General features: G+C 45.5%; 2 protein-coding genes across 4 annotated transcripts in view; one reads left to right on the forward strand and one right to left on the reverse strand.

The window, feature by feature from the left end:
• The window catches only part of LOC144100785 (uncharacterized), a 23,426-nt gene extending 12,517 nt beyond the window's left edge, over positions 1–10,909 (forward strand). Inside the window, exons 8-10 of the mRNA XM_077633636.1 lie at positions 3,034–3,207; positions 6,233–6,379; positions 9,950–10,909. Coding sequence (XP_077489762.1) covers positions 3,034–3,207; positions 6,233–6,379; positions 9,950–10,099 — 471 coding nt within the window. The 3' untranslated portion in view covers positions 10,100–10,909. The remainder of the gene's footprint in view (positions 1–3,033; positions 3,208–6,232; positions 6,380–9,949) is intronic.
• The window catches only part of LOC144100790 (uncharacterized), a 272,474-nt gene that overhangs the window by 221,624 nt on the left and 36,058 nt on the right, over positions 1–14,792 (reverse strand). The window lies entirely within an intron of this gene.

Consider the following 14,792-nt stretch of genomic DNA (forward strand, 5'->3'; position numbering starts at 1 on the left):
AGGAAACAACATTGTCAACAACTGCGCACCATACAATAAATGTATTTCCAAGGTTATTTTTCATAAATAGTAAATGCGCAGCCACGCTTGGCCTCTATGAAAATGGAAACACTGTGTGCTACTTACATTCATCTGCACCACTATTCACGCTATATAACATAACTGAGGTTGCAAGAATTTGGCTTCCGTCTATTGGAATGTCACTTAGTTTCTGATGAAAACTTGAAGAGCCCCCTAAAAATTATATCGCATTTAAAAACAGACAGGAAAGTGACTATCGCACCCGTGGATCTGACAGATTGCTAATACCACGTGGGTCCACTAATTACATGTTCCAGTTACTCCCGTCCGAATTGCCATTTTTATTGAATAACTCCCTGCATGAAAATCTTAAATATTAAGCACTCTGAACAGAAAACATATGCGCGAAAGGTTTTGCAAGCGGTGCCACGTTTTGTGCACATAATGTTGATTGTATTTTCATTTTTTGTTCAGTGTTTCCGTCCTGTATGCTTTTTTGACAAATTGTATTATCAATATTATTCTACAATGAACGTAATGAAATTTCACAGCAATATAATAGACCTATATCCATGCACTGAACGGCACTTAGGTGAAAGCACATTCCTATATACGAAATTGTACCATATGTGTTCAGTGTTATGCTCAGTGTTTACGTGCTGCTGCCCCAATCTGTCGCGCACAGCTTTTCTCCCCTGATGAGCCTCCAACTCTTCGTTAGAAACAAAGAATTCATTGATTGATTGAATATGTGTTACTTCCTTCAGGTAACGGTTTAGCAGCTGCAGTTTGTGAGAGCTTGCGACTCGTTTGTGGCTCATGTTCCGCAGGGAAAAAAAGTTAATTGTTAGATGCTAGCCGGATTGTTCTCTGCGCACTAGTTTTATAATTTATTCACAAAAGCGGGACATGAGCATTCCAAAGATTTTCTTGTAGGCAAAGCGATTTATTTTTTGAACAGGAGAAAACGAGCACAGCGCACGCACTCTGCGGGCATAACCGGAACCAAACATCTTTAACTGGCATGTATGGATGCCCACCGACTATGAAACATTACACGTGGACGAAAATGGGGTTTGCTAGTATTAGAAAATAAAGACGTTGGCAAGAGATATCTTTGCGCACGTCACTCAGTGGACCAGATGCCATTTTCATGTGTGTCTGGTTCCACGCGATGAGAAAAATGCAAAAAAGCTTTTCCTTAATCCTCTATGCTCTGCCTTGTAGTCACAGCTTTCATAGAAGTACGTGACAAAGAAAAGTCCTATGACGCGCTCTTAGATGTCACGGTAGAACGGCACGCACACTGCCTGAATTATCGAACTCTAAAACAGACGTAACAGTACAGCAAGCCACACAAAGACTCAAAACTGCTGTGTACAGTTCTACAGCATCGCCATGCTTTCTATGGGCACTTCCTTCCGGACACTTTCGCTGCGGGTGGAAAGAGCATCGTGGAGGTCCACTCGCTCTATACGCACACATTCTGTTGTTGCCTGCCGAAGCCCAATGATTGACGAAATCTGCTGAATTTTGATATTGCCCTAATGAAATGTCATGCCATATGAAAACTTTTCAATATAATTTGAATAAGAAGTGCGCAGGTATTCTTGTCGCATTATCCATCCTACCAGGAACAACGCCAGGTAGCAAACTACTTTTCGTTCGGACGTACTTCTTAATGAAGCTAATAAACTAACGCAATCTTCAAAAATTATTTTCAGAAATGGAGGATTGCTTCGAATCAGAACTCTGCAACGTTATCACTGCGAATTGGAACTCTGGTTTGTAAGAGGCAATGTAGAGTAATGCTAAGCGGATAAAATATTAACACCATTAGGCACAATTTCATATTAATATCAACATAATTTAACGCGTCACGTTTGCATGATTATCACTAGCAATTAGAGAAATTCAGAGGCATTCTCCACGAAACAGTTGCATTTTTATTAGAATAAAACATAACTGGCCACTAAATTTAAGTTTGTGAACAAGCACTTTTAAAACAAGCAGCTGAGAAACCCTCCCAAGCAAAGTTATGCTGTGTAGATGAAAGGCTGAAAGGCAAGAAATGCTCTTCTTTTTAGGTGAGCATCTTTCACGGGCTCAATGTTTTACTACCCAGCTATACATAGAAGTTGTTTGGGGTGTCCCTGGTCTGCTACTCTGAACCAATGTAAGTGTCTCCAAAGAATATGAGATACAGAGTGAAACAGAAGCAAGGAAAGGCAAGCAGGTTAACCCGACAATAATCGGTTGGCTGTGCTACACGATGAGAGGGAGATGATATGGGCTAACGAAAAGAGAGCAGGAGCTTAGTATAAATAAATATATCCCACTATTCAGGTCGGCGTGTTTTATTCGAGACGGTAACAGAGAATGCCCAAAGAAAGTCTTCTGTAGGAGGTCCAAGCCTGTGTGAGGCCAAGCTAGGAGAATCTTAGCAACGGTTGCGGGTGGTCAATTCAAGCGGCGAAGTGCTGCCTCAAGGGGCACTCGTCAAATGGAGGGCAGTCGAGGGCACAAATATTTTGCTGTTAGCACTTGGTTCATTAAAGACAGCATGTCGAAGGAAAGTCAACGCCAATCTTAAATAAAACGTCAACGAGTGCCCAAGCCGAGAGGCAGACACAATGTAAGGTAGCTCTCTAACACCGCCGTTTCAGAACAAACTGGAGCGCAAGGTTTTTGAGCTTAAGCTGCAGCCTGCCCGACTTGGTGACAGTCATCCTCACAGAACTTTTGGCTCTGAGAAAAATGGTTACCATCGTAACACTTCTGACGCATAGTTGGATTTTATGCTCTCTGCCATTAAGGGGGGGGGGGGGGGGGGGGGGGGGGGGAGTGCGCTCAAGCAATGTGTTTTTAAGCAGTGTGGCGGCGAATATTTAGCACAATGAAAATTTCTGAATCATTTTTTACAGAGGCGGGGCGTGGTATGGTGTCTCGTGTCATGCCAGTAATTTGTTTATGGCAGCCTCAACACACCTATCCTCCGTTTTCGGTTTGCAGGAGGACGCTGTGCGATTGATCGCAAATATAACCAACCCGGAAACTGTATTTGCCCTAACACTCAGCCTAAGGATGGATATATTTCACGGGATCAACACGAGCGCGATAACCCAGACGCCCCAAGGGCTAGCGCAGACGGCTGTTACCCAACGGTCCAGCGGCAACTTTGAAACGGTGAGTAAAATCAGCAAAATTCAATTCTTTGCACCAGACGGTTAAAAATATTCGTCGCTTCGGAGTAGGGCGGGTAGACCCGATTCCCAATTATGCCACTTTTCACGCGATAGCGTTAAGAACATTGTGTAGCAGAAAAGCCGGCGCTGTTGTCAGCGTCACCGTGCTGTTGTCACCGTTGTCGTTGGCCGTTTGTAAAAAAAAAAAATCCACTAAGAATCCTCATATAAGTAACCCACTGTGGCAGGTGGCAGTTAAATTAATAATTAACCGCTAGAGGTTGCTCGGGAAGAGCAACCTTTTTTTTATTGGTCCTCTCAGAAAAAAATAGAAAAAAAAAACATAAATGGAAGAGAGAGGGAGCCCGGACCAGCAACGCTTTACCAGGCTTAAAGCCAATAAAAAGAAAGAAAAGGAGCTAAACGCTAAATAAAACTTAATTTAAAGAGAAAAGCAGGAAAATAGAAACAACAAACAAAAAAAACATATAACCCCAAAGGCACAGAACAGACAGAAGCACAGATAAAGTCAGAGAGAATGTCAGCACAGATAAATCCACAGGCACAGTTGGTCCAGACACCACAGACAGTCAGAAGCACAGATAAAGTCACAGATAATGTCAGCACAGATAAAGTCACAGGCACAGTTGGTTCAAACACAGTGTCAGACCACAGAGAGATATATCATTGTCCAGCAAGGGAACACAGAACACTTCTCTGTACAGAGCTTGTGCAGTAAACATGGTAGTGACGAAGGTACTCATCGGGAATGTGTAGGAATTGTGCTGCTGATGAGATGACCCATTTGAATCATAACCGCACAAGCAGCAGGGCTATTCAAAAGAGAGGGGTAAGTAGACAGTGCAATGTCAGATGAGCATAGAGGCTTTAAACGGGAAACTAAAGGAGCAGTAAGGGAGCAATTCCGGAAGTAATGACTGACATCTTCGCACAAAACACCGCATGAGCAAATCGAAGAAAGGGATAAGCCAATTTATTTGAAGCAGAAGGGGAATCGACCATGCCCAGTGAGTAAAGTAATAAGAGGGCCCCACAAGCCCCACCAGTGCTGCCACCTGCCATCGCTGGGCAGTGGCGCATCACTTGGCGGCGGCGCCCCTCGTATCGCTGCGCCAGGAATGGTACGAGGACGCCCAGAGAATAATCTATAAGTGCAAAGTCGAGGAAGACCAATTCCGCGTATTGGCGCTGTCGTGTCATACCTTTAAGGCTGAGCTGAAGTGCCCCCCGCAATTTTTACCCACTGGAAAGGCTTCCGAGAGTGGCATGCAAAACATTTGAGGGCTCAAAACCCAGTTTGAGAAATGGCGGAGCGACAGCTGTACAGAAAATAATTTCGACCCTACACACCACAGGACTTGTAGCTGTCCCGGCGTACTTCCTTCATGACGATAGTGAAAAAACTCACAACAATATACCATAAATAGTAAGCTTTAGAGCCGCGAACAAACGCCTATATATGCGGCAGGCAGGGATTGTTATGTTGTTTTTTTTTATCACCACTTGACGCGCAACATATGAATCGATAATGTAATCTTCTGCTGCGCCCTCGGTGCTTACAACATAATTTGCTGTCTAAAAACGACGCTTTTCGAGAATGAAATTAAAAGAAAAAAAAACTGGAGGGGACCCTTAAGCTCCGCCTTAAGAGTACGACGTGATATCGACAATGGGTTAATGCCCATATATGTGGAACTGGTCATTCTCTACTTTACATTTGGGTCGCCGCGGGGGCTCAGTTGGTTATGGCGCTCGGCTGCTGGCCCGAAAGACGCGGGTTCGATCCCAGCCGCTGTGGTCGAATTTCGATGGAGGCGAAATTCCACAGGCCCGTGTGCTGTGCGATGTCAGTGCACGTTAAAGAACCCCAGGTGGTCGATATTTCCGGAGATCTTCATTACGGCGTCCCTCATAGCCTGAGTTGCTTTGGGACGTTAAATCCAAATAAGCCAAACAAAAACAAACTTTACATTCACACATTGCTGGAAGCCCTCAAACCACGCCTGACATAGAATCAAGAATAGGCATAGAATCAAGGCAAAAGGAATTACAACAGTATGATTCTGCTCACTCAGAAAAGAGTAAAGACAGCAATAGCAAACCCATGCTTTCATTCGGCACTAAAGAAGTCCTGCATTCATATGATTGAACTTAGTTCTAAGCAGATTAACAGGCTAAGAAAAGCACAGTATCCTCAGCATGTTGTCGTGCCAATCGCTGAGACATTCCTGCAGAAAGTTAAAGAGAGGAAGAAAACATCATAAACAAAAAATGAAGTGACACCGACAGTAATACCGTATGTTCATCGAATGTCCATCATCTAAAAAAAAAATGGCGAACAAGCACAACTTGATGGTTCGCTAGCAGCACAGGGCATCGGCCCAACATTGGGGATATATTGGCATATGGCGGTCCTTTGTAGGACCGGTCTTTGCCGATACATATCCAACATTGGGCAGATGCATTGTGCTGCTTGGGTTGTTTCCTCAAATCCCTTAAAACTTGCAAAGCTGTGCTCGATGCAATGAATGAAACGTTCGAAAGGTATGGTTTTGATACATGTAAGAATAATGGACCACTAACTTCAATATTTACATAACAGCGTCTTACAATTTTGCATTTTTCAAAAATTTTTGCCCGAGAAAGCTGGACAAGGTTTCTCTGGTGCAACTATGTGTCGCATCACACGATAGGGGCCACCTTCGTGTAGGTTCGCTCTCGCGTCGTCCTCTCGCTTTGAACACTAAACTTATCCCCCCCCCCCCCCCTTGCAATAATAAGACCGCTTAATCCTCACATGACCGGTAACTCTACAGGAAAACATCCGAAGGCAAGGCAAGCGCCGAGGAAGCAAGTTCTTTCAGACCATTTGAAACTGATACTCTTGTCGCCGCTCTGATGGGAGTTCTGCAAATGTTTCTCACGCAGTTTTTCGCCGTCGTACATGGCGAAGCGTGTAATTTTGTTCGCGCCTGTGTACATACAGCGTGGTTACCGCCTCGCAGAAATGCCTGAGCGGAGTGTTCCGGCCCGTTTCCACCAGTCGTGACTTGAAGTACCTGCCGGATGGCTGCTGCTTTTTCGCCGGCTACTCGGATGGCGCTGTGACGGGAGTGGCTTCGTTCGAGATGACGCGGACCGTGGAGTGCAAGGTTAGTCTGAACCGAACACGTTTGGCGAGGACCAGTCTGGGTCAGAAGATGTCACACCTGTTATCTCTGTTGCGGTATCTACGTCATAAGCAGATTTTTGCTTAAAGACATACTGTTTTCTATCTGACTTACACAACATTTGTTATTCAGTGAAAGAGATTTCGTCAGCAGGGTAGTAATCATTTCCGTTCAATCCGTCTTTTAAGACCGTATGCAAATGTGCATAAATAGTGGGGGTTTGTTGCTGCCAGACGCTCTTTATGAGGGCAGGAGGGTGTGAGTTGTAGACATCGATGGCCAAACTTAAAGCTGTATTTTCGTTCAGAGTGTAGTTCCAAGAGGCAGCACCACAAAAGCAGTAATAGCGCTACCGGAAATTCAGCTGCCATCGCTCACTGGTGCTGTATCGGCGAAGTGGACCGCACGAATCCTGCCCAATCAAGGGGATGTTTTTTACAAGCAACACCTGTCACGGATATATTTTCTGTCACGACAGTCGTTGCTACGGCGCTGGAAGCTACAAGGGCAGGACTGGCTCAGCAATAGCTCTAATTCATCTCGATAGAAGAGAAACACATCAGCCGAATATACCTGATTGCTGCTGTGATATTTATTAATGGGACAGTAAGAAAGTTAAGCTGCCTGTTTTAACCTGAGGGCGTGATATACAAGTGCTGAGTCCACTGCATGTTTTTTATGAGTTTTTAAAATTAGATTCGGGTACGATGAGCAGCACAAAAAGCCATTTGGTGCTTGCTTATTGGGCCACGAGCGTGAAACTGAAAGACTGAATTCCCTGCCAACTTTTCTGTGAACTAAAATCTCTTCACTTGCTACACTTGTGTTAGCATGCTTGTTTATATTAAAAAAAATATTTGCCTCCCACATTTTAAACCTTTTTCTTAGCCAGAACTCCTCCTAGCAGGCACGTGTTTGGAGATAATCGAATCTAAATGTTTCACTCTATCCGCGTAAATACGTATGCCAGACTGTAAAAACCTGCGCGAATCCCTCGCCAAATGTGACGAAGCTGCTGTGGATGCTGAGTCTTACATTTGGATAGCCGAAAGCGAAAGGAAAGTAGTTATCAGCTTCGCATGTTCCTCTACGCCTTTTGCACGGAACGCAAGAGGCAATGAATGCGTATTGTTTGGAGATGCTAGGAGTCTTACGCCTGTATTAAACAGCATGCAGGCGCAGTAACGTGGAATAAATTGAAAGTTTAGCGGAGCGGAAATTATCTCCGAACTCTAGCGTGCTAAAAAACATGTGCGAATAAACTAGTCTACGAATGCTAGCACATTAATTCGCCCAAGGAAACATACACTCTAAATTCCGTAAATAGAAATTTATATTTCAGTTTTTATTTCGTAATGCCGCACGCATAAAGTGTTGAACTGTAAAGGGGCATTAGCGAGGACTAAACGCGTCCATTGAATCCAGTTTGATGGAAAATAATGAGAAACGGAGAGCGTGCGCACTGTCGGTGAGCCACGGGCAACGGTGGGACAGCACGGGATCCGAAAAAAACTCCTGCGTGAACCAATCCTGGCCATGTCCCTAGTACGCACTGCCGAGTGACCTCGGAGGTATGTGATGGCAGACGACTCCACCTTCAGCCGCCTCAAGGGGACCTCCTCAGCGAGGCTCGGTTTGAGCCAACTGCGGAATTATAGCTACAGCGAATGCTTACTACATTCGAATCCGTGCTTTCGCACGGATTTGTGCCACGTAGAACACGGCGATATGAGCGCGCTAGGCCAGCTGCGGTCACGCAAGAGACGATTTTGCTCGGGTCAGAACCACCGGATTAGTGCCACGCAGAAGACGATGAGCGGGTAGTGCCGCAGGACGGAGCGCTCGCACTATAGGCGAACAGACAAGGGAACAGACAACGGACCATTTTGCTCGGGGTTGGTACCGGTCGGATTAGCCGTTGCACACTAATAGGTGTTTGTTCATTCTCAACTAACGACGGTCAGTAGCAGTCTCACTTCAGGCCTGCTTGGTCGCTTAACCTGCATGCTGAATCACCATTATTGTACTGCTTATCGCTTGCTTTAAAGAAATCCTCAATGTGAAATTTTAGACACCCTATACTACGGATGCGGAATACACTTCATGAAGATACTAATTAATGGAAATTCAATAATTGCTCCTTCCTTTTCTCTTTTTTTTCGTTGTCTTCTCTTGTTGGGAACTTATGTGAGCATTTTGCTGTACACCGACCGCTGGGCTTCAGTGCGGCTGGATCCTGCGTGCTGATACCTAGGCAGGGGGTGCGATACCCGTAACAGGGAGCGTTTTTCGGTAAAGATGAAATGCAAAAACGCCTGCCTGTTGCGCGATGTCAGCGCAACACGCTGGAAAACCCCAGGCTATTCCATGTAATTTTTCTTCCTAAACGTCAGGTCTCACAGCTTGGGAGTTTATATTTTGCTGTGTCAATGCTAACCTGCAATGAAACTTAAATATACTGTCGTACAAAATTAAACAAAAGGTGAGTTGGCTTTGCAAACAACGGCCGCGCTTCCCTGTCCGTACATGCAAATGCGCTTCCATTCATCTCAGATTTATGTGCGGAACTGCATGCAGTCCCATATCCACGTTATGTCATAGACTGGAAGGGTTTCAGGGAAGCTCGCTGCAAAATTTTTTTAATGTGCTTTATGAGGAATAAAGACGAGTTCTATAGTCAAATAATAACAGTGCTGCCGGATATCGGAGAACGTGCGAAGGATGTTGTCAGCATTATGGTTAACTAATTTCTCTGGTTAATTTTTTGCCTTTAGGAATTAAGCGATTAATTTCAACTGGAGATTTGTAGCAGATCGTTAACAGTAGGCATATTAGTGTTTGGAATTCTGAAAGTGTGATTGATTACCTTTGGCGCTGTGGCACAATGAATTGAGGTTATCTGGGGGCAAACGGCGCTCGCTTTCGAAATGCTCGACTCAGCGGCGCATATCACTCCATTACGCGTGTGTCACGTGAGCTCACATCTCTCTTGTCGGTTGGAGCAGCGCCCGGCGGCGAGCACCGCAGCGCGGGCGGGACAGAGGAGGTCGCGTCCAGCACATGCACCACGGAGTTACATAAACGAGGGGGGCATGAACTCGCCAAAGAGGCGCGCTTTTTCGCAGCCGTGCGCCTTTCGGCTCTTGACGGCCAAAACTTGTTCAGCGGCACCGTTGAGTTTATTGCCACTTTGGAAATTATAAAAACTGATAGGGCTATTACCAACGGCACATTACAAATCCCCTGTTTCAACCAGCCTCCTTAGTGCTATAGATAAACGTTAGCTATCTGGAATCAGTTAGCTGTATTCCTGGTTGCCATAATTCACATCATTTCTTGATATCAGCCATCATCTGTATTCATATGCCATAAACATAGAGTCATGTTTATGCCTGAAAAAGCGTAAGTTTAAAAATTAGTGGCGGGCTTTCCTGAGACACGTGCTATATGTCCTCCCAATAATCTCTGAAATATTAGTGCAGGAAAAAAGGGAGTCCGCAAGTGCGTTGCCCCGTGGCAGGAAAGCGTAAATGGGATTGGTTTCCATTGCAGATGACCAAGGCCCGGAGCTTGCTAACGCGCCTGGACCCCCTCAACACGCGCACATTGGTCTGGCTCGCCCACGACCTCACATTCAACCTGGGCCCATCTAACTGCGGCGGCGAATCGTTCCGCCTAGTCAAGATGCGCGCGTTGGCTTGAACAATATCTCCTGACCGCAAAATCCAGAATTTATCGCGTTCTAATACGCCTAGAGAAATGTTGCGCTTTAGAAATGCGTGTCGCTGGTTGCCAGGCCAAAGGTGCGGCGCCATTGACTGGTACAAAACCTCCGGGCACCATGGGTATTTACGCATATCTATTTTGACTTTCTTTTTATTTCGTTTTGCGAGTGTTAGCGTGAAAACTAAGACTGCCTTTTTACCGTTACACAGGCAGTCTTAGGCCGTGGTTAAGTGTGTGTCGTATTGTGCGCTGCGATAAACAAGTTTGGCCAGCCAATTATCCTTGGAGCTGCCAGTAGCCATAGCGGCACCATCGCGCTGCACTCTGACATTAATGATGTGTGGGTCCGTAGCGGGGATGGACGAGAAGAATAATAAATGCGTTACGTACTCAGTTTTCACACACGGCTTCAAGCAGGTTCTATAACTCTTGTAATAGAACGGCATGACAGTTCACACGTGAAAAGCCTTTCGTTAATAAACTCTGTTAAATGTACGCATAGTTGGAAGTCGTCTGCTGTGGTCGGCTTCCATACACAGTATAACTGTAGGCGCTGTCCGCTATTCAACGTCAATGCAGCCATCCTTTTTCTCTCGCCGTATTCCTTCCATTAATGAAAGAAGTACCGCGGCTAAAACAAGCCAAAAAAACAATGAAGCAGTACATTAAAAAACGTTCTTTTTCATGGAATTGGAACGTTTAAAGAAGAATGAGCCGTTCCTAGGCATATGGCTGAAAGACACCACCGTTTTTTGTATTTATTGAGGGCTGCTCTCAAATAAAGGCACCCATTGTAACCCATTCAACTGGTACCGATCGCGTTTTTCTTTTGTCTGCTCGAACCCCTTTGTAAGTTTCCAACAACGCAGTGAACAGTTTTAGCGGCGATTACTTCTCGTGCCTAAAGCTTGGAAGGAATGCAAAAACGCAGATGACATTTTACTCACAGGCGCAGCAGAAACCGCGTGCTGCGCTCCCGTAGAGGCATCGCGCACTCTTTGCCTCTCATGGGAGCTACGGGCATGGCAGACTAGAAGCAGCTCTGGAAGAAGCATGCACTGCACAGCTCAACATGTACTGAGCCCGAACTTGTTTCGACCACGTCACACGGCGAAGACGCTGAACTCAGTGAAGGTCGGTTGGCATGTATAGAGTGCCTTTTCGTCGTCTCTGTCACGCCGCTTGGACAGTATGAATTTCCTACAGACTGCTAAAAAATATTTAATATACATTAATCACTCACCTTATAGCTGTAGTTCTTCTGCAGGCGTACGATTTACCAGTGGGAAGATTTCTTCAATTTTTTAATTGTTGTTATTTGCGACGGCGGTCGCTATGAAGATTGATTATCGGCTTCATCAATTGCAATAGGGCGCAGCAGGAGCGCTAAGTTTTATCTACCTGTCCACACAAACTACACCGCCTTTCCTAAGGCAATAGCGTGTTTGATAACGGTGGCCAAGCAGGTGCAGATTGGGAGCTCTCCAAACAGTAGTCGGCACGATAAAAATGTGCGCATATCTATTTTGCGCGCCTTTAATTACTTGAACTACTGTGTAATCTCTTTTTTGCGTGTAATGTCACAAGTCTGTCCAGCACTTATTGCTGCACCTCTGAAGTAAGCTGAGTACTTGCAGTGCTGGAAAGTCAGTTTGGTTGTAAACTATTCTTCCGTAGAAATGAACATTTCTGCATATGATCGATGCCTTATTAGTCGGCTGCATCACATACCATCAAAAGCTTAACCCATTATCAGTTAATACGGGTCAGCAACACTTTGAGGATCGCATTCAAAACGGCTCTTAGAGCCCCTCTGTATGCTAGTGCATCCAATCTCGTGCAACTATACCAGTTGAAGAATACAATAGACTTTGTTGCAGTAATCTCTGTTCATCGGTTGTCGCGACAGAACTGGCTCTGTTGTGCAGAGCAGGGCAGTGCATAATACTAAGAAAATCCGGTAGTTACTGCAAAATCTTGGCGCCTTGACAGGTGCCAAATTACTGCAGGAAAATCTGTTGAAAGTGTTTTCTGTGGTGCTTTTACATCGGTAGAGATGCACAACACAGTAGACGAATGAGCGGGGCCCAACACGCTGACCAGATCAAAAGAATTAGCCCGACCTTAAGGGGTTGTCACTTGCTGAACAGCCTAGGCTACCGCTGCCCCGAAAAAGACCAAGCGGGATAGGAGCTCATCCCGGTAAGGATCCTCGGGCATGTCAATACAAGACGCTTACCGTGTGATATGGGGCGCACAAAGATAGCAAAAAAGTCTTAACCCGCACTTTTGGCGAAAGACGAGACATACTGTAGTCAGGTGCGGCCGTAGATCCTGAACCGGGCTTAGCAGTGATCGGTGCGGTGATTGTGGGTTCCGAACGAGCCGCAACAAGGGTAGTCTGTAAATCTGACCTCGACGACGGGAAATTTAGCTCCATAGCCTTAGCACTCGATACAGCTTGTCGCAGTCAGGACATCACAGGGACAAGCACCGATTCGCAAACTGCCTACAAGTGCTTGCAGTGCACCAGTGCAGAGACTAAGCTTCATGTGAGCAACTCCAACCCTCCTCTCCTCAAATCCGTGTCGTGTGAGGATCACGGCATGAGGGTAACACCAGGAACAAGTACACGAATGTGCGCTGCCGGGAGTGCATGAACCGTGCGTCGGCGGCATCCTCACCCCACCCTGCTGAAGGACAATGTCAGAGAGCAATGGATTACAGCGACAGTATTAAATACTATAGACAAGCCGGGAAGCAGTACACGCCCTGTCACAAACGGCTCACTGACGACGATGACTCAATCTTGAGGCTAATCCAGGCTAACTCCATCTCGCCCAAACTGCCAGCATTTTCCATCTGCGATCCCCCGCAAAATGTGACCAATGCCGCCATTTGGAAGCGGATTTGCATCACAACGTACAGACGTGGCCAGCGTACAGAACAGTCCGTCCCTCATTCTCTCCTTGGGAGGAGGCCCGTGACCAAGAGGGCGAAATCGACCTTCCAGGCCCATCTGCTAATGATCGTCATGTTCTTTCTTTGCGCAACAGAAAGATTATTTTGTCTCTATGTCTTTTTGCTTATTTGACGCAGCCATTCTAACTGAAATTAGTGCTAAAATGGCCAAAATAACCTGACACTTTCGTTGAGTCAATCTCTAACAGCGCAACGAGCCATTCCAAGAAACCGAAGCACTTGTTGAAAGATGAAAACGCAGTAGCTTGGGTTAAGGAAAAAAAAACTAGTTAATGTCAGTCTGCATGAAATCTTCAAGAGAAAATGGCCCTTAGGAAGATGTTCAAGGCACAGATCAGACAATAGACGGCACGTTAAGGCGACACAGTGCATTCCGAGATAAGGTAAGACAGCAGTTGCAAATAGGGAGGCAGGTAAGCAGATCAGATTAGGGAATTTGCGGGGATATGCCAGAAACATCTATCGCAGGGCAGGGTATGGGAGGCTCCTTTTTCCTGCAGTGTTCGTAGTTGGTCCGATTATTATGGTTATTATTATGTTAATGCCTCAGACTGGGAGAAATATGTTGCTGAGCTAGCTGGTCAGTTCCAATAATCAGGTTTTGTTTGGCTGGCCGCCGACGGACACGCGCACGAAGGAGACACAAGGGGATCGGGTGGCCGCCGATCGAAAGTAACGGACAGAGACTTTTCTGCACTGGACTCTACAGGGCTGTGCTGGTTGATGGCATAGCCGGGTGATGATCACGAGGAATGGTTGCTATCGCAAATGACGCCGAAAACAATTGTGGTTTAAAATTCAGTGGACGTCGCAACTTGTTTCCGAAATCGTATGAACGTCTATAAGTGGTGTGGAGATATAACTAGCGGCTCCGGTGCCCCTCATCGATTCTTAATTTTTGCGACCGGAAATACTTAGTATTTCTATACTTGTGCCAAAGAAGGCATATTCTATTCATTTTGCGGGTTCCTCTTATGCAAGAAAGTGTCAGACATACAACTGATTAAATGTATTAGGCCCTTGGCGCTAAAATCTTTCTGAACTCGCTGGATCTCCGATTTACAACTTGTAACATTTACAGCTTAAAAAAAAATTGCTCCCTTTGAGCGTAACGGCATTGGTATTTGAGCTTCATGCTTCGCTGGCGTTTTAGGGGCTATTCTCTGCGAATGAACTTTACTTCTTTTAACCTGAAATCTCTGATCTCTGTTTCAGTGAAGGAGCTTTAAAAGCTGCAAGAACTCATAACTTTCAACGTAACCAAAGGGGACCACGCAGAGGAAGTAAAGAATTTTAGGAACTAACCTCATTAGCACAACAACTGGGAGAACCAATTCGCAGACGTTAAAATTACGACCCTGGGGCTGCAGCGCATTCATTTTACTTTAAGAGCTGAGCACTTAACCAGACAAGACCTAAAACCGGCAGTTTTTTTTTTTCTGCCGTTGCGTCCGCACAACAATTGGCTTATAGGGATATCCATCTGCAAAAGAAAAACCACGACAGCTATGAAAGCATCACTCCATATCTTCTCCTCATTGACCAAACCGCTGTGACGAATGACAAATTGGAAAATAAAGGAACAATCAACACATGCTCTCTATTTTTTTAGGCCTAATACACAGCCTGACCAACGGCAGGTGTCCAGAAGAAGGGACCTTCAATACCTATTTCTGTTCTGAGACTG

Source organism: Amblyomma americanum, chromosome 8 (assembly GCF_052857255.1).
Source record: "Amblyomma americanum isolate KBUSLIRL-KWMA chromosome 8, ASM5285725v1, whole genome shotgun sequence".
NCBI classification, from domain to species: domain Eukaryota; kingdom Metazoa; phylum Arthropoda; class Arachnida; order Ixodida; family Ixodidae; genus Amblyomma; species Amblyomma americanum.